General features: G+C 41.5%; 1 protein-coding gene across 1 annotated transcript in view; it reads right to left on the reverse strand.

Annotated features, from left to right (window-relative positions):
- Nucleotides 1–18862, reverse strand: part of spg21 (SPG21 abhydrolase domain containing, maspardin) — a 78724-nt gene that overhangs the window by 15146 nt on the left and 44716 nt on the right. The window contains exons 5-7 of the mRNA XM_048615709.1: nucleotides 13955–14035; nucleotides 11572–11717; nucleotides 8155–8263 (exon numbers count right to left, since the gene is read on the reverse strand). Coding sequence (XP_048471666.1) covers nucleotides 8155–8263; nucleotides 11572–11717; nucleotides 13955–14035 — 336 coding nt within the window. The remainder of the gene's footprint in view (nucleotides 1–8154; nucleotides 8264–11571; nucleotides 11718–13954; nucleotides 14036–18862) is intronic.

The following is an 18862-nucleotide window of genomic DNA, read 5'->3' on the forward strand; positions in this document are numbered from 1 at the left end:
GATGAACACAGCAGGCCAGGCAGCATCAGAGGAGCAGGAAAGCTGACGTTTCGGTCTGGACCCTTCTTCAGATTTTTCTTCAGACCCGAAAGGTCAGCTTTCCTGCTCCTCTGATGCTGCCTGGCCTGCTGTGTTCATCCAGCTTTACACCTTGTTATCTCAGATTCTCCAGCGTCAGCAGTCCCTACTATCTCGAAGCTAACTAACCTGTAGTTTTATGTCTTCTGTCTTCCTCTACCTTGATAGGGGCATCATACTTGCAGGTTCCCAATTTGCTGAAATCACGTGAAATCCAGTGGCTTCTGGAATATTTTGACCAATGTTCCCCCTATTTTTGCAGCCACTTCCTTTAGAACCCTTGAATGCAGCCTATCAGGCCCTTGTCTTGTTTGCCCTTGTCCATTAGTTTGTCAAATACTTTGTCCTTTGTGATCGAGACTTAATGATATTACTTCCCATTACCACCTTTCTTATCTGTTATCTTTGGGATGTTTATAGTGTCCTCCACCATAAAGACCAATGCAAAATACTAGTTTAAGTTATCTGCCATTTCCCAGTTCACCATCATCAAGTACACAGTTGCTACTCTTTCTTTTTATGTGCTCCTAGAAGCTTTTGCTGTTTCTTTTTAATGATCCTGCTAATTTACTTTTTCAAAATTGATTTTCTCCCTCTTTATTAGCCTTTTAACCATAGTCTGCTGGTTCTAAAAAAAACCCAATTCTCAGGCCTACCATGAGCATCACAACATATCTACTTAAATGTCTGCCACTGGTCAGTTACTGACTTTCCTCTTAGTCTATTTTCTCTGACCACTTTAGACAACTCTTTCTTCATATATCTGTAATTGCCCTTATTTAAGTTAGGACACTTGCTTGAGACCAGAGTTGCACTCCCTGAAACTGAATTTGAAATTCTATGTTGTGATTGTTACTCCCGAGAAGAGTAGGTTCTGCAACATATTGCTCTAAGAAGCAATCCCTGGTGAGATCTAGAAATTCATCTTCCATGTCACGATTGTTCAGTCAAGATGCATATTAAAATCACCATCAACAAGTAGAGTGCCTTTCTTACACACCTCCATTATTTCCCAATTTATACTTTGTTCTACAGTGAGACAATGCTTTTTGGACCTATAACCTCTTGCCCTTGCTATTCCTTATTTCCACCTAAACTGCTTCCACATTGAAAAAAACAGAAACGCGGACCCCAGAGATCGGAAACAAACAGAGACAGAAATAGACAGAGAAACTCAGCAAGTTTGGCAGTATCTGTGGAGAGAAAACAAATTCATTGACCCTTCTTCAGAACTGGACATCCTCATTATGATCTACTGCACCTACATTACTACTCACTAGCACACTGATACCTTTCTTTACTAAAAAAAGTTATCCACCCCATTTTCCCTTTTGCCTATTCTTCTGGAGGAGAATCCCACAGCATCGTGGTGAAGCAGTCTAAGAGGAGTGATATGAGGTAAGAAGCAATTGATTGAGAGTGTAAGTTTGGATGAGTATACAAATGTTATTTATTTTTAATTCATTCATGGGATGAGGGCGTCTCTGGCTAGGCAGCACTTATTGCCCATCCCTGATTGCCCAGAGAGCAGTTAAGAGTCAACCACATTGCTGTGGGTCTGGAGTCACATGTAGGCCAAACCAGGTAAAGATGGCAGTTTCCTTCCATGAAGAACATTAGTGAACCAGATGGGTTTTTACGACAGTCGACAATGACTTATCAGTCATCGTTAGACTCTTAATTCCAGATATTTATTGAATTCAAATTCCACCATCTGCCTCGGCGGGATTCAAACCCAGGTCCCCAGAACGTTATCTGGGTCTCTGGATTAACAGTCCAGCAATAATACCACTAGGCCATTGCCTTCCCAAAATTATAGTTTGTAAAGTCTTTATTTTAGGTTTATGATTCGTAAGGGCAATAATGCAGAGGTCCATATAAAAGAAGGCCCTAGAATAATTAATAACTTTTAATTTTAAGGGCAATCTAACTCAATTGTTTGTAATATACATAAATGATCTGGCGGAAGGTATAGATGGTCTGATTAGCAAGTTTGCAGATGACACTAAGATTGGTGGAGTAGCAGATAGCGAAGGGGACTGTCGGAGAATGCAGCAGAATATAGATAGATTGGAGAATTGGGCGGAGAAATGGCAGATGGAGTTCAATCCAGGCAAATGCGAGGTGATGCATTTTGGAAGATCCAATTCAAGAGCGAACTATACGGTAAATGGAAAAGCCCTGGGGAAAATTGATGCACAGAGAGATCTGGGTGTTCAGGTCCATTGTACCCTGAAGATGGCAATGCAGGTTGATAGAGTGGTCAAGAAGGCATACAGCATGCTTTCATTCATCGGACAGGGTACTGAGTACAAGAGTTGGCAGGTTGTGTTACAGTTGTATAGGACTTTGGTTCGACCACATTTGGAATACTGCGTACAGTTCTGGTCGCCACATTACCAAAAGGATGTGGATGCTTTGGAGAGGGTGCAGAGGAGGTTCACCAGGATGTTGCCTGGTATGGAGGGCGCTAGCTATGAAGAGAGGTTGAGTAGATTAGGATTATTTACATTAGAAAGACGGAGGTTGAGGGGGGACCTGATTGAGGTCTACAAAATCATGAGAGGTATAGACAGAGTTGATAGCAAGAAGATTTTTCCCCAAAGTGGGGGACTCAATTACTAGGGGTCACAATTTCAAGGAGAGGGGAAAAGTTTAAGGGAGATATGCGTGGAAAGTTCTTTACACAGAGGGTGGTGGGTGCCTGGAACGCGTTGCCAGCAGAGGTGGTAGAGGCAGGCACAATAGCGTCATTTAAGATGTATCTAGACAGATACATGAATGGGCAGGGAGCAGAGGGATACAGATCCTTGGAAAATAGGTGACAGCTTTAGATAGAGGATCTGGATCGGCGCAGGCTTGGAGGGCCGAAGGGCCTGTTCCTGTGCTGTAATTTTCTTTGTTCTTTGTTCTTTTGTTCAATTCTGAAGAAGAGTCAGTGTTAGTGTTTCAAGTCTGTTTCTCTCTCCACAGATGCTGACAGACCTGCTGAGGTTCTCCAGTTTTTTGTGTTTGATGTAGGAATAAACAGGTATTTTCACAGTGGCAGGCAGTGACTCGTGTGTTATTACAGGGATCAGTGTTAGAACCCTAGCTATTCACAATATATATATTAATGATTTAATTGAAGGAACAAGTGCCATATTTCCAGTATAAGACGCCAGGGCCTGACTGAATCTATCCCATGATACTGACTGAAGCAAGGGTGGAAATTGCTAGAGCTTTTTAGCCACAGCTGAGGTTCCAATAAACTGCAGAATAGTCAATGTTGTTCCTTTGTTTAAGAAGGGTGACACAGATAATCCAGGAAATTATAAAGGTGGTGAGCCTTAAATCAGTGGTAGGAAAATTTTTGGAGAAGCTTCTTTGGGATAGAATTTGCCTTACATTTGGAGAAGAATTGACTTATTAAGGACAGTTTTCATGGCTTTATGTAGGTGAGGTCTTGTCTCACAAATCTGATTGAGTTGCTTGAGGAAGTGACAAAGATGATTGAATAGGGAAGGGCAGTAGATGTTGTCTACATAGTCTTCACTACAGCATTTGACAAGGCCCCTCTTGGTGAGCTGATCTAGAAGATCAAATCACATGGAAACCATGGTGAATTGTCATGTTGGATACAAAATTGGCTTGGCCATAGAAGACAGAGGGTAGTTGTGGAGGGGTGTTTTTCTGACTGAAGGTCTGCGGCCAGTGGCGTTCCAGAAGGATCAGTGCTGAGACCTCTCTTGTTTCTAATATATATAAATGATTTAGAAGAAAATATTGGAATTTTCAGGTGATATGAAAATTGGTGGAGATGTGGATAGTGAGGAAGTGTATCAAAGAATGTAGCCAGATATAGATTAGCTGGGAAGTTGGGTGGAGAAATGGCAGAGGGTGAGAGGTGATGCATTTTGGGAGGTCAAATGCAGGAGGAAAGTATGCTGTAAAATGTCTGGGCCCTTAGGAGCATTTATATACAGAGACATCTTGGGGTTCAAGTCCACTCATCCTTAAAGTGGTAACACAAGTAGTTAAGGTGGTAAAGAAAGCCGTCATTGGTCAGTGCATTGAGTATAAAAGTGGACAAGACATGTGACAGCTGTATAAAATTTTCATTAGGCCACATTTGGAGTACTATGCTCAGTTCTGGTCGCTGTACTGTAGAAAGGATGTGGTCTACACGCAGAGGGTGCAGAAGAGGTTTATCAGAATGTTGCCTGGATTGGAGTGTGTTAGTTATAAGGAGAGATTAGACAAACTTGGATTGTTTTTGCAAAAGCATCAGAAGATGAGGGGTGACCTAAAAGAAGCATATAAAATTATGAGAGCCATAGACACGGTGGATAGTCGGAATCTCTTTCCCAGGGTGGAAGTCAAATACTATGGAGCGTAGGTTTAAGGTGAGAGGGGAAAAGTTTAAAGGAGATGTGTGAGGGAAGTTTTTTTTAAAACACAGAGGGTGGTTGGTGCCTGGAATGCACTGCCAAGGAAGGTGGCAAAGTTCAAGGCATTTAGACAGGCACACGAACATGCAGAAAACAGAGGGATACACACCACATGCAGGCAGGTGTGATTCGTTTAGAACAGCATCATGGTTGGCACAGACATGGTGGGCCAAAGGGCTTGTTCTAAGGAGGATGCAGAGATGCTTCAGTGTAATTTGGACACATTCATTTGGCAGATGAAGTATAATGTGATATAGGTGAGGTTATCCACGTTGGTAGCAAAAACAGGAAGACAGATTATCTGAATGGCAACAGATTGTGAAAGGGACAGGTGCAATAAGACCAGGGTGCCCTTGTACACCAACTGCTGAAAGTAAGCATGCAAGTAAGTGCAGCAGGTGGTGAAAAAGGCAAATGATCTTTACAGTGGCAGAATTAGAGTACAGGAGAAGGGGTGTCTTGCTGCAATTGTATATGGCCTCAGTGAGACCACAGCAGTTTTGGTCTCTATCTGAGGAAAAACATTCTGGCTATGGAGGGAGTGCAACAAGTCTGATACCTGGGATGGCAGGACTGACATAAAAGACAGGCTGGATTAGCTAGGACTATATTCCATGGAGTTTGGAAGAATGAAACCTATAAAATTCTAACAGAACTAGATGGGGTAAACATTAGAAGGATGTTCTCGATGACTGAGTGCAGAACCAGGGATCACAGCTTAAAAACATGGCATAGGCCATTTAGGACTTAGATGAGGAGAAAAGTTTTTGATTTAGAAAGTAACAAAACTGGAATTCTCTGCCACAGAAAGTGGTTGAGGCCAAAATACTGAATGTTTTCAAGAAGTCATTAGATAAAGTTCTTGGGCTGAAGAGATCAAAAGATATGGGGAGAAAGCAGGAATAGAGTACAAAGTTAGATGTTTAGCAATAATGATACTGAATAGTGGAGCAAGCTTGAAGGGTTGAATGGTCTATTTCTGCTGATATTTTCTATATTTCTAGGAATGTCAAATACCATGAATATTGAGCCTCAGTCTCAAGCACTCTGTAACTGCATCTGTGCAATAGCTATCAAGTCATATTCATTTATTTCTATTTATGTTATCAACTCATACATCTCATTACAATAACTACATGCAATCAGACAAACAGTCTTAAGTTTGGACTTTTCAACTTTAATCTTTCTGCTGCATGTCTCTGCATATATTTTCTATTGTTCTTCGATTAACATTCGCCTTTTCACCACTCCGCACCTCTGCTGATTCATTTCTTTTAGATTTTTTAAGCTTCCCTTCATCTGAACCCTCAACCTACTAATTAGCTTAAAGCCTTATCTACAACACTAATTACATGATTTACCAGTCCACTGACCCCAGCTTGGTTCAAATAACCTCTCTAATTTTATTTATCCTTTGCCAATTTGCACATGGCTCAGGTAGTAATACAGAAATTATGAAAATGAATGAATATAAATGATTTTACTGTCACGTGTATTTTACAATAAGCATATAGCAAAATACAGTGAAAAGCTTTCGTTTGTTACCACAATTTAGCCTTATTTTGAATAATTTACAAATAAATTATTCTTAAGGGTGGGATAGTGGCTCAGTGGTTAGCACTGCTGCCTCACAACACCCAGGTTCAATTCCACCCTCGAGCAACTGTGCAAACTCCACAAACTCTCCCTGTGTCTGCGTGGGTTTCCTGCAGGTGCTCCAGTTTTCTCCCACAGTCCAAAGATATGCAGGTTAGGTGGATTGGCCATACTAAATTGCCCATAGTATGCAGAGATGTACAAGCTAGGTGGATTAGCCATGGAAAATATAGGGTTTACAGGGATGCTCTTCAGTGGGTTGGTATGGAATTGAAGGGCCAAATGGCCAGTTTCCACACTGTAGCAATTTTATGAAAATGAACTTCACATTCCCACATTATACTCCATTCGCCAACTTTTTACCCACTAACCTATCAAAAATACCCATCTCTAAACTGTTTGCATCCCTCTCGCATCTTTGGCTACAGTATATTAGCTTCCTTCCTCCAAATTATTAACATATTGTAAACAGTTGTGAACCCAACACTGATCCCTGTGGAAACGCACTAGTTACAGAGCACCAACCTGAAAAAGAACCTCTTATGCCCAATTGCTGTTTCCTGCCCATTGGCCAATTCTCCATCCATGGCAATGTACCACTGTCAACACCATGGGCTCTTTTACTGATGAAAGAGAAAGTCTAGGAACTGTTTAACACAGAGAGCTGTGGGGGCAGAGTCCTTGTGTATGTTTAAGGTTGAGAGAGATAGATTCTTGGTCAGCCAGAGAAACTAATGATTATGGAAAAAGTGCAGGAAAGTGGATGTGTGGAACACTGGATCAGCAGTGATTCTATTGGTAGAGCAGGTGGATACCTACTCCTGTTCCTATTTCTTATGGTCTTACTTACTGTCCTCACACTCAGGTCTCACAGGAAGAAACAAGTTGTATGGACTCTCTACCACTGAATTTTCTCTCCCACCATCACTGCCATTCTCACAGAGGTCTGCTTTTCTCATTATGAAGGTGCTGACCCACAATTTCACGTTTTAAGCAGCTCCAATTTCTCTCTATCCTGCTCCTTATGAATCCGCTGTACTAGTGTACTCTCACACTATTTCAGAAGCACAAGCTCCTGCTTTGTCTCGCTCAGCCTGAACAGCCCTGAGGGACTGAACAATAATGGCCTCATAGCACCAGAACATGGGTTCGAGTCCAGCCTTGGGTTTGCGTGGATTTTGCACGCTCTTCCCGTGTATATGTGGGTTTCTGCTGGGTGCTCCAGTTTCCTCCCGAAGCCCAAAGACTAGTCATGGTAAATTGCCCCGTAGTGTCCAGGAATGTGCAGGCTACTTTAGATTAGATTAGATTTAGATTAGATGTAGGATTTATTGTCATGTGTATTCAAGTACAGGGTACAAGAGTATGGTGAAAAGTGTAGAATGTCACAACAAAGTACCTAGGTACAAAATCTTAGTTACAGAAGTAGAAAAATAAAGAGCTAAGTCAAAAAGTTCAGCACTACAGTCTTCTTAGTAAAGAAGTGGAAAATAAAGTAATTAAGTTAAAATGTCAAACATTACAGTCCTTTCTTAAGCCTTGGGCCTGCAGACGCTCCAAGCTGGGTTTTCCCCAAGAGGGCTCTCTCTTCCCTGGGCTGGGCATACAGTGTTGGGTTAGCCATGGTAAATGCAAAGTTACGGGGATGATGTGGGGGGCTGGGTCTGGGTGGTACGCTCTTCAGAGGGTTGTCGTAGACTTGATTGGCTGAATAGCCTCTCTCCCCATTATAGGGAGTCTATGACTCTATGATATACTCCTCTGCACAATGCTACTGCACAATGACAAGGTTCCACACAGTCGATTTGATGGAGGACCTAGATCTATTTAATGCAGGGATTTTCTGGGCTTATTAGGTTTGACCTGCCATTTGCTCAAATGTTTTATGATGTGATGATGACAGCATACAGCACTGGTGATCGTCTTATTTTTCTTGATATTCTCCTTCACGTTTGTTTTCTGTGGCGTACTAACTGCTCAAATAATTCAAGTTCTATAACTCAGACGTATCAGTGTTTAGACAGTAATTTTTGCTCAATTATTGGCTCACCCGGTCAACCATGAAATCGATTGCATCTGCCATTTTTGGATCCACAGGACCAGTTGTAAAATTTCCAAGAACAATCTTCTTCAACATAAATCCAGGCAACAACCAGAAGCTAAAATAAAATTTCATAAATGGGATAAGAGTCACGCCGACAAAACAGCATTAATGCAAATATAAACTCAAAACGTAAAAGCTTAATGGGATGCAGGCTGTGAATTTAATTTTCAGCTGATGCACAAGTAGAAATGTCATCATGAAGAGCCAAACTGAGTGACCATCAGATGTTTCCGCAATTAATCATTTGGGCTAAAGAAAAAAATTAGTAATATTTAAAGGATGCAATGCACTTAGAAATATATATATAATCAAATACAGTCAGCATGGCTTCATGAAGGGGGTGACAAGCATTTCAAATTCTTTGAGGAGGTAACAACAGGATAAAGGAGAACCAGTAGATGTAACATATTTGAATTTCCAAACAGCATTTGATAAAGTACCACACATAAGATTACTTCATCACATAAGGTGTTGAGGTAGTATGTTAGCATGGATTGAAGATTGCCTAATTAGTAGAAAAGTATTAGGATAAAGGAAGCATTTTCAAGATCACAATTTGTAACTAGTGGTTTGCCACAGGAGTCAATACTGGGACTGCAACATATGCAGTATATATGACTTGGATGATGGAAGTGAACACAATTTAGTCATGTTTGCAGATGACACTGAAATAGGTGGGTAGGCAAGTAGGACGAAACAAGGGATTGACAGAGGAATACTGGTAAGTTCAGTAAGTGGGCAAAAACATGGTTTATGGAATATAAAATGGAAATATCTAAGGTTTTGCATTTTGTCAGAAAGAATAGAAGAACTGATTATTATTTAAACGGAGAAAAACTGTGAATGTTGCAGCATGAAGAGATTTGGGGAACGTATGCATGAATTATGCAAACTATCATACAAGTTCTGAGGAAGGGTCACTGCACCTGAAGCGTTAACTCTGATTTCTCTTCACAGATGCTGCCAGACCTCCTAAGCTTTTCCAGCAACTTCTGTTTTTGTTTCCAATTTACAGCATCCGCAGTTCTTTCGGTTTTTATACAAGTTCAGTAGGTATTTAGAAGGCAAATGGAATGTTGGCCATTATTTCAAATGGAATGGAGAATAAAAATGGGAAATGATGCTAAAACTACAAGGCACTAAGGTAAACCACAGCTGTAATACTGTAAATTGTTTTTGTCACCTTACAGGTAGGACGTGTTTTCACTAGAGAGGATGCAGAAAAAAAGTTTGATTTGTCTCCAGAATGCGCAGGCATGTGGGACTAGTTTAGTTTGGGATTATGGTCGACATGGACTGGTTGGACCAAGGGATCTGTTTCCATGCCGTATGACTCTATGCCTGGATAATCATAGCCAGAAGAAAACTTAGTTCAGCTGTTCGTCCTGCTTGCGCAAGTGAGAGAGTTTTAACCCTAAAACCCTGTTGAACCCTAAAATTCAAGAAGATTAAAAACCAGGAGAATCACCTGAGGTGGCTACACTTCAGAGTTTGGTCAGATGTGTTTAATGAGGCGTGCGCAACTGCAGGATGATCAGAAGAGATTTAAAGGGAATAGCGCTGCTGGATGTAAATGGCCAACAGCATCTCAGACACAGTTAAACCTTCTAAATTTTTTTTTGAAAGGTATCTGACTTAAGTTTATTGGGATATTAGTTTTATAAAATCAAAAGAAATGTGATTTCATTTTCGATGTTAAGGAACAGAGTTAATTGTATTTTTAATATCTTTAATGCAACTATTAAAGTTTATTAGTCTCCATGTTTCGATTTGTATTTAGCGAAATCCTGTGGATTTCGAGATCATAAGACATAGGAGCAGAATTAGGTCAATCGGCCATGGAGTCTGCTCTGCCATTCAATTATGGCTGATATGTTTCTCAACCCTATTCACCAGTGTTCTCCCAGTAACCCTTGATCCCCTTACCAGTCAAGAACTTATCTATCTGTGACTTCAATAGATGCAATGACTTGGCTTCCACAGCCTTCTGTGGTAATAAGTTCTACAGATTCACCACCGTCTGGCTGAAGACATTTATCGTCATCTCAGTTCTAAAGGGTCGTCCCTTCATTTGGAGTCTGTGCCCTTGCGTTCTAGTCTTTCCTACAAGTGGAAACACCTTGTCAATGTCCACTTCATCCAAGCCTTGAAATTGTAAGTTTCAATCACATCCCCCCTCATCCTTCCCAGAGTCTTCAACAGTTCCTCATATGACAAGCCCTTCATTCCAGGGATCATTCTTATAAATCTGAAAAACTCCTGTAACCTTTGTTTATATTACTAGCCAGCTTACTCTCGTATTTCATCTTCTCCACCCCATTGCTTTTCTAGTTGGCCTCCGCTGGTTTTTAAAGGCTTTCCAATTTCTCTGGTATCCCACTAATTTTCACCATATTGTATTTGTTTTTTTGCTTATACGCTGACCCTGACTTCCCTCGTCAACCATGTACTCCCCTTAGTATGTTCTTTCTTCCTTGGGATGAAATGCTGCTATGACTCCCGAAATGTGAACCTTGGGGCTTTAATCCTACGTTGCTCTGAATGGAATAGCTTGCTTTGCCATTTTAGAGGGTAATGTAATCAAACTGCTGCGTGTCTGAATAGTAGGTAGGATAATTTGGCATATTTTGTTCCATAAAGGTCATACATGAAACAGGTGGATTTCCATGGCAATACAGTTACAGATACCAGTTCTGATAGCTCTTATTTTTAAACTGAATCTAGATTCACTGTTGCCATGGAGTGATATGAACTCATGTCTCTGGAACACTCAGCCAGTAACATGATGTCAATGTTCCCTGTATTTAATATTAAAGTATCAGAGTAATGAAACAGAGGGCCTTTTGAGCCAAAATAAATTAAAATTGCCCCAAGCTTTTACATTTCTCACATGTCCTCACGTTTTTATTTATTATTTACAAATAGTTATTTGTAGCTACCAGACCAAATTATTGAATTCACAATAGAAACAGCTTATAATGAGATGATAGATGACTGCGCATGTGCTGTTACTGTGCAAGTTATTGCATTCCCCCTAAAACTATGATAACGGTATATTGTCAAGAGGTCCAACACTGAAATCCATGAATGATGTGGAGCTGGTGCATTTATCAACATATATTCTGTTGTTTTAAATAATTTTAAAAGTTTCCGTAACTGAGAAAATTTCTCTGGCACCTAAATTTACTTATTACAAGTCTCATTTCAGATGTTAAATATTGTTGAGGGGAAAAAGAGAGGGGGAGAAGGAACGTGGGGCAATGCAAGATTCTACAATCCTATCATATCTAGATCAGTTCCTGAGATGATTAGAAGTAAATGATTAGATTGGGACATAACATCTTTAATACATTAATTTCTTACCTGCTAGCAGTCCAAGACTGGTTGAAGATAGATGTATCACTGAATGAGTTACACAAGATAAGAGAATGAACTCTGGGTGATTTGTGTGCATATTCTGCAAACTTCTGTGCCAAAAATCCTCCCAAGGAAGCACCAAAAATGTGAACCTGCACAAGTGAAATTTGGCTGATATTAATTTATTGTACCTTGCAGCTATTCTACAGTGTAGCTTTTTAGAGGAATTCTGTTTTATCTTACTTTATTCACTTTGGAAGGAGTAACAGGAATACAGAGTACTGGGCTAATGGTAAGATTCTTGGTAGTGTGGATTAGCAGAGAGATCTCGGTGTCCATGTGCATAGATCACTGAAAGTTGCCACCCAGGTTGATAGGGTTGTTAAGAAGGCGTACAGTATGTTAGGTTTTATTGGTAGAGGGATTGAGTTTCGGAGCCATGAGGTCATGTTGCAGCTGTACAAAACTCTGGTGCGGCCGCACTTGGAGTATTGCGTACAGTTCTGGTCACCGCATTATAGGAAGGATGTAGAAGCATTGGAAAGGGTGCAGAGGAGATTTACCAGGATGTTGCCTGGTATGGAGGGAAGGTCTTATGAGGAAAGGCTGAGGGACTTGAGGCTGTTTTCGTTAGAGAGAAGGTTAAGAGGTGACTTAATAGAGATATACAAGATGATCAGAGGATTAGATAGGGTGGACAGTGGGAGCCTTTTTCCTCGGATGGTGGTGGCTAGCACGAGGGGACATAGCTTTAAATTGAGGGGTGATAGATATAGGACAGATGTCAGAGGTAGGTTCTTTACTCAGAGAGTAGTAAGGGCGTGGAATGCCCTGCCTGCAAAAATAGTAGACTCGCCAACTTTAAGGGCATTTAAATGGTCATTGGATAAACATATGGATGATAATGGAATAGTTTAGGTTAGATGGGCTTCAGATTGGTTTCACAGGTCGGCGGAACATCGAGGGCCAAAAGGCCTGTACTGCGCTGTAACGTTCTATGTTCTATGTTCTATTTATCAAAAGCTACAGCCAGTCTAGAAACATATCATTCAACCCATCAGCATTTATGTTTTACTCAGCTTCTTTCATTTAACTCAATACACATATCTTCATTCTGTTGTGATAGTGATTTTCATATTTCTTTTATGGTTTGGGAAATATCCTCCTGAATTCCATATCAGGCATATTAGTAGATCTCGGCCCCTGTAGTTGTGGCCTAGTGGTTAAGGCAATGGATTAGAAATCCATTGGAGTTTCCCCACGCAGGTTCAAATCCAGAATCCCTACAGTGTGGTAACAGGCCCTTCGGCCCAACAAGTCCACACCGACCCTCAGAGCATCCCACCCATTCCTCATAACCCACCTAATCTTCACATCCCTGAACACTACGGGCAATTTAGCATGGCCAGTCCATCTAACCTGCACATCATTGGGCTGCAGGAGGAAACCAGAGCACCCGGAGGAAACCCACGCAGACACAGGGAGAATGTGCAAACTCCATACATTCAGTCGCCCGAGGGTGGAATTGAACCTGGGTCCCTGAAGCTGTGAGGCAGCAGTGCTAACCACTGTGCCACACATTTAGATTTGCACTTGCATATACGGTTATGGACCAATGACTAGAAAATAGGATTAAAATAACTGAGAGGTTGTTTTTAACCAGCACGAACATAATGAGCCTTTTACTGTGCTGTAGATCTCTCTGACTCTGTGACCTCCTTATTCTTCCCATACAGAAGCATCACTTCACATTTATCTATATTTCAGCTCATTTTACAAATAAAATTCCACTTTCAAGTTTATTTATGTTTTGTGGTTGGTTGGCTCACCGAGCTGGTTCATTGTTCCGGAGACGTTTCATTACCCTGATGGGAAACATCATCAGTGCAGCTTCTGATGTGGCACTGTTGTGTTTTCCCGCCAGATACTTAAACTCTGGTGTCCATTGAGCTGGGTTACCTCACTTCCGGTTTTCCTTTGCAGTGGAGTATATACAGGATCTGCTCTATGTGTTTGTTGACAGCCTTCTTAGTGGAGAACCAGGTCTGTAGGAATTCCCATACTTGTCTCTGCTTGGCCTAAATAACAGGCAGGAAAACACAACAGCACTTCATCGGAGGCTGCACTGATGATGTTACCCAGCAGGGTAATGAAACATCTACAGAACAACAAACCAGCTCAGTGAGCCAACCAACCACAACCCGAGCTACAAATCTACTCAAAAACCTTATATATGTTTTCTTGTATTTTGTTACATTATTACTTTGTACTAATTCCATATCCAATTTGATCCATCAGCAAGTTTAGAATTTGTACATCTGATTCCAGAGTTCAAATCACTAACGTATCTCGTGTCTAATGAAGTTAACACAACACCACTTGTACTGACCTTATCCAATTGAAGATGATCTAAAAGCTTCCTGAATCCATCACAAAATTCAAGGAGGTCCCAGTATACAGGATACTGTAGCTGTGAGAGAATTTAAATAGTAAAATAGAACTTGTGGAGTTAAAAGAAATGTGCAAAAGCTGTAGAATTTGCAATAGGAATAAAAGCCATTTGGCTCAATCTTCCTGTACGGATGCCAGTTCCTCAACCACAGCATTCTATTGATATTTTGACAAATTGAAAAAAACTTCAATACATATACTTAGCATATATTTAGTGTTATTTCCTGTTTTAAAAACACAAACAGTTTGACAAAGATAACTGTTATAATCACGTGTGGACTTAGCAGTAACCTTCCAGAAGTTTCTGTAGAAGTCAAAGTCAGCCAGACAATCAACATCTCATGTATTTCCCAGTGAGACTGGAATGCCAAATTATACGTGTAGTATGGGATCCACAGCGTGTCTTTTAGAAAATTACAGCACTAAAGACAGCTATTTAGCCGATTAAGTCTTTGGTGCTCTTAAAGAAAATCAAAAGGGAAGTTAGAACCACTCCCTGCGATTTTATTCATAAAGGATTAATCAAATTCCCTTTCAAAGGCTACTATTAATTCTGTTTTCACCAACAGTGGATTTCAAATCTTAAAGCAACATTGCATAATAAGGTTTATAAGTGGAGTCAGGGCACCACTTTTAATAATTGGATAATTGATCCCTTTAAACAAGGACCCTTATGCTTAAACAGTAACTAGCCACACCCTGCAACAGAGAGGAGGCATTTCTGGATTATGGCATCCAAGAGATGGTGCCAAACTATTTAGGAAACATGGAGAGAGATAAAAGTTAAAAGACCGTATTGAACGCTAGAGGTTATAAAAGTAGTTATAAACCTCCTTTTTAAATTGAAAGTGAAAAGTAAAAACCTGAATGGGAATGTTATGTCCAAAGATGTGCAGGTTAGGTGGATCAGCCATGCTAAATTGCCCATAGTGTCCAGGGATGTGTAGGTGAGGTGGATTAGCCACGGGAGGTGCATGGTTCCAGGGATAGGGTGAGATGCTCTTCAGAGGGTCAGTGTGGACTTGTTGGGCCGCATGGCTTGTTTCCACACTGTAGGGATTCTATGATTCTATGAACTCTAGCTGGTAACAGATCCATGTGATTTGCTTATCATGGAGACAGGGGTCCAAGACAAGTCTTATTGAATTCAAGTACCAGAACCCAAAGAGTAAAGCAGCTGTTTTCAATGCTTCAGTGAGGGATTGCAAGCAAGTCAGACAAAAATCGGGTGATACATTCAATATCACCCAGAAAAGCTGCTCTGGGGTTAATCAACATCAGAAGAGGTGTAAACAACCCAGGGTCACATCATACCTGTAAGAAGAGTTGAAAAAAGTCAAGACATTTGCTTTAAGAAACTCTGGATGCAAGTCTCCAAAGGCTGCAATAGTCAGAATATTTGACTTTGAAGACACTGCTTCCAGGATTCTCTACCATAACCAAGTTATGCATAGTCAACCACTGAAGGGTATGAAGGAAGAGATGCTGACAAAGTGATTGATTGGACAATCCACTGCTGTGTAGAGTTGTGATGTAGGCACCAGCAAATATTATAGGAGACAGACTTTTTTAAAAATCAATTTAAGGTTACTGTTTGCACAATAATAAAAATGCATTTCTTCCTTTCTTCTAACGTATATGCGTTTTTTCCTTCCAACATGGATTTTTACATGTTATTATTGTTATAATTTATAATTGTTGTTATAATGGATATATCATTGCATTTAGTATCATCTGTAACATTTCTAACATCCAGAGTACAAGAAGGAGAAATCATGCTTAACAAATCTGTGGAAATTCTATGAAGATGTAACTAGTAGACTTGACAAGGGGGAGCCAGTCAATGAAGTATATTTGGATTTTCAGACATGACAAAGCCCCACATAAGAGATTAATGTACAAGATTAAAGCGCCTGGGATTGGGGGAAGTGTACTGAGATGGACAGAAAACTGGTTGGCAGAGAGAAAACAAAGAGTAGGAATTACTTTACAGATTGGCAGGCAGTAACTAGTGGGGTGCCACATAGATCGTTGCTGGGACCCAGCTATTCACAATATATATTAATGATTTGGATGAGGGAACAAATGTAACATCTCAAAGTTTGCAGATGACACCAAGTTGGGTGGGAGGCTGAACTGTGATGAGATTGCATAGATCCTTCAGCATAAGCTCGACAGCCTGGGTGAGTGGGCAAGTCAAAGGCAGATGCATAAAATTTGGATCAATGTGAGGTTATTCACTTTGGAAGCAAAAACAAGGCAGCAGATTACTACCTGAATGGCTGTAAATTAGGAGAGGGGAGTGTGCAGCGGGACCTGGGGATCCTTGTGCACCAGTTGCTGAAGGTAAGCATGCAGGTGCAGCAGGCAGTAAAGGAGGCAAATGGTATGTTGGCCTTCATTGCAAGAGGTTGAGTACAGAAACAGGGATGTGTTATTGCAGTTATACAGGGCCTTGGTGAGGCCACACAGTTTTGGTCTCCTTTTCTGAGGAAGGATGCTCTTGCTCTTGAGGGAGTGCAGCAAAGGTTTACCAGGCTGATTCCAGGGATGACGGGTCTGACATATGAGGAGAGATTGACTAGGTTGGGATTGTTCTTGCCAGAGTTCAGATGAATGAGGAGGGATCTCAGAGACTTAAAAAATTCTAACAAGACTAGACAGGGTAGATGCAGGGAGGATGTTCCCAACGGTGGGTGTGTCCAGCACCAGGGGTTGCAGTGTGAGGATTTGAGGTAGACCATTTAGGACGGAGATGAGGAGACATTTCTTCACCCAAAGAGTGGTGAGCCTGTGCAATTCATTACCATAGCAAGTAGTTGATGCCAAAACATTGAATGTATTAAAGAGGTGACTAGATATAGCACTTGGGGCAAATGGGATCAAAGGTTATGGGGAGAAAGCAGGATTAGGTTACTGAGTTGGACAATCAACCATGATCGTGAAGAATGGTGGAGCAGGGTTGAAGGGCCTCCTCCTGCTCCTATCTTCTATGTTGCCATGACTCTGGAAAGGCCTATCACCCTATTTACTTTTGGCAAGCCAACCAGCAGCCTAAAACTTACATAAATAAGGCTATAGAGAAATACCTAAGAGTTAGGTTAGCCCTAAAGGAAGGTGGGTTTGACTCATTGAGAAGTTGGATGATTCAGCCTATGAGGCCAAGAGAAGAGGAAATAGGAGGTCGAAAGTATCAGCATCTAAATCAGTGCTATTAAAAGCAGTTTGAGTATTCGGAACACAGGAAATTAAACATTAAAACAAAGACGGTGAAGCAGTCAAGAACGCGACTTGGATGCTCTGGGTGAATTTTCAAGTAATCATGGGATACTGGATTAGATTGCATGTGGACTATAACGTCTTCCTGGGTTAAACTGCTCCTGAAGAATAAGCAACTTCCACATTAACCTATTGCTGTCGAGCTGATTTCCAGGTTGGACGGCTCATGAAGCATAGGTGATTTCACCTCCGGCAAGTATTTTGGAATTCTGTGTTCAATTCAGGTTTCCCTGTTATAGGAAGGAGGTTGTGAAACTTGAAAGGGTTCAGAAAGGATTTACAAGGATATTGCCGGGGTTGGCAGGTTTGAGCTACAGGGAGAGACTGAATAGGCTGGGACTATTTTCCCTGGAGCATCGGAGGCTGAGGGGTGACCTTACAGAGGTTTATAAAATCATGAGGGGCACGGATAGGGTGAATAGCGAAGGTCAATAGCCAAGGTCTCTTCCCCAGGTTAGGGGAGTCCAAAACTAGACAGCATAGGTTTAAGGGACGGGGGAAAAGATTTATAAGGGACCTGAGGGGAAACTTTTTCACACAGAAGTTGGTGCGTGTATGGAATGAGCTGCCAGAGGAAGTGGTCGAATCTGGTACAATTACAACATTTAAAAAGCATCTGGATGGGTATGGGTCAAATGCTGGCAAATGGGACCAGATTAAATTAGGATATCTGGGTGGCATGGACAAGTTGGATCGAAGGGTGTATTTCCATGCAGCACAGCTCCATAGCACGAAGATAGGAAGACAGGGAGCCAGAGGGAGACAGTAAGACACACAGATATATTGAGATGGAGGGAGGGCGGGGGGAGGCGCGGAGTCGGGGGTGGCGGGAGACGGGGAGGGGAACGGGAGGCGCGGAGAGGGGAAGGGACAGAGACACAGAGAGATAAAAACACAGAGAAATCAGAGTTAATGTTTCGCATCTGGTTAGGAAGGGTCACTTGACTGGAAGCAATAACTGATTTCTCTTCACAGGTGATGCCAGACCCTGTTGAACTTTTCCAGCAACTTCTGTTGTTGTTTCAGATAGAAAGAGAGACACACACAGATAGAGAGAAAGAGAGAGAGAGAGCGCGAGTGAGAGACACACATAGACAGACAGATGGATACAGAGAGAGAGAGAGAGAGAGACAGCAAGAGCGAGCGAGGGAGAGACAGCGAGACAGAGAAAGTGACAAACAGACACACACACAAAGAGAGAGACAGCGAGAGGAGAGAGAGAGAGAGAGAGAGACACAGACAGCGCGAGAGAGACAGACAGACAGCGAGAGAGAAAGAGAGGGAGACAGACAGACAGCAAGAGAGACAGAGAGACAGACAGCGAGACAGAGATAAAGAGAGACAGAGAGACAGCGAGAGAGAGAGAGAGTGACAGACAGACAGCAAGAGAGAGAGAGAGAGAGAGAGAAAGAGAGAGACAGACAGCGAGAGAGAGAGAGAAAGAAAGAGAGAGAGAGAGCCAGACAGCGAGAGAGAGAGAGAGAGAGAGAGAGAGAGAGAGAGAGACACAGACAGAGAGCGAGAGAGAGAGAGAGAGAGAGAGAGAGAGAGAGAGAGAGAGAGAGAG

This window comes from Rhincodon typus, chromosome 33 (assembly GCF_021869965.1).
Source record: "Rhincodon typus isolate 14 chromosome 33, sRhiTyp1.1, whole genome shotgun sequence".
Lineage (NCBI taxonomy): Eukaryota > Metazoa > Chordata > Chondrichthyes > Orectolobiformes > Rhincodontidae > Rhincodon > Rhincodon typus.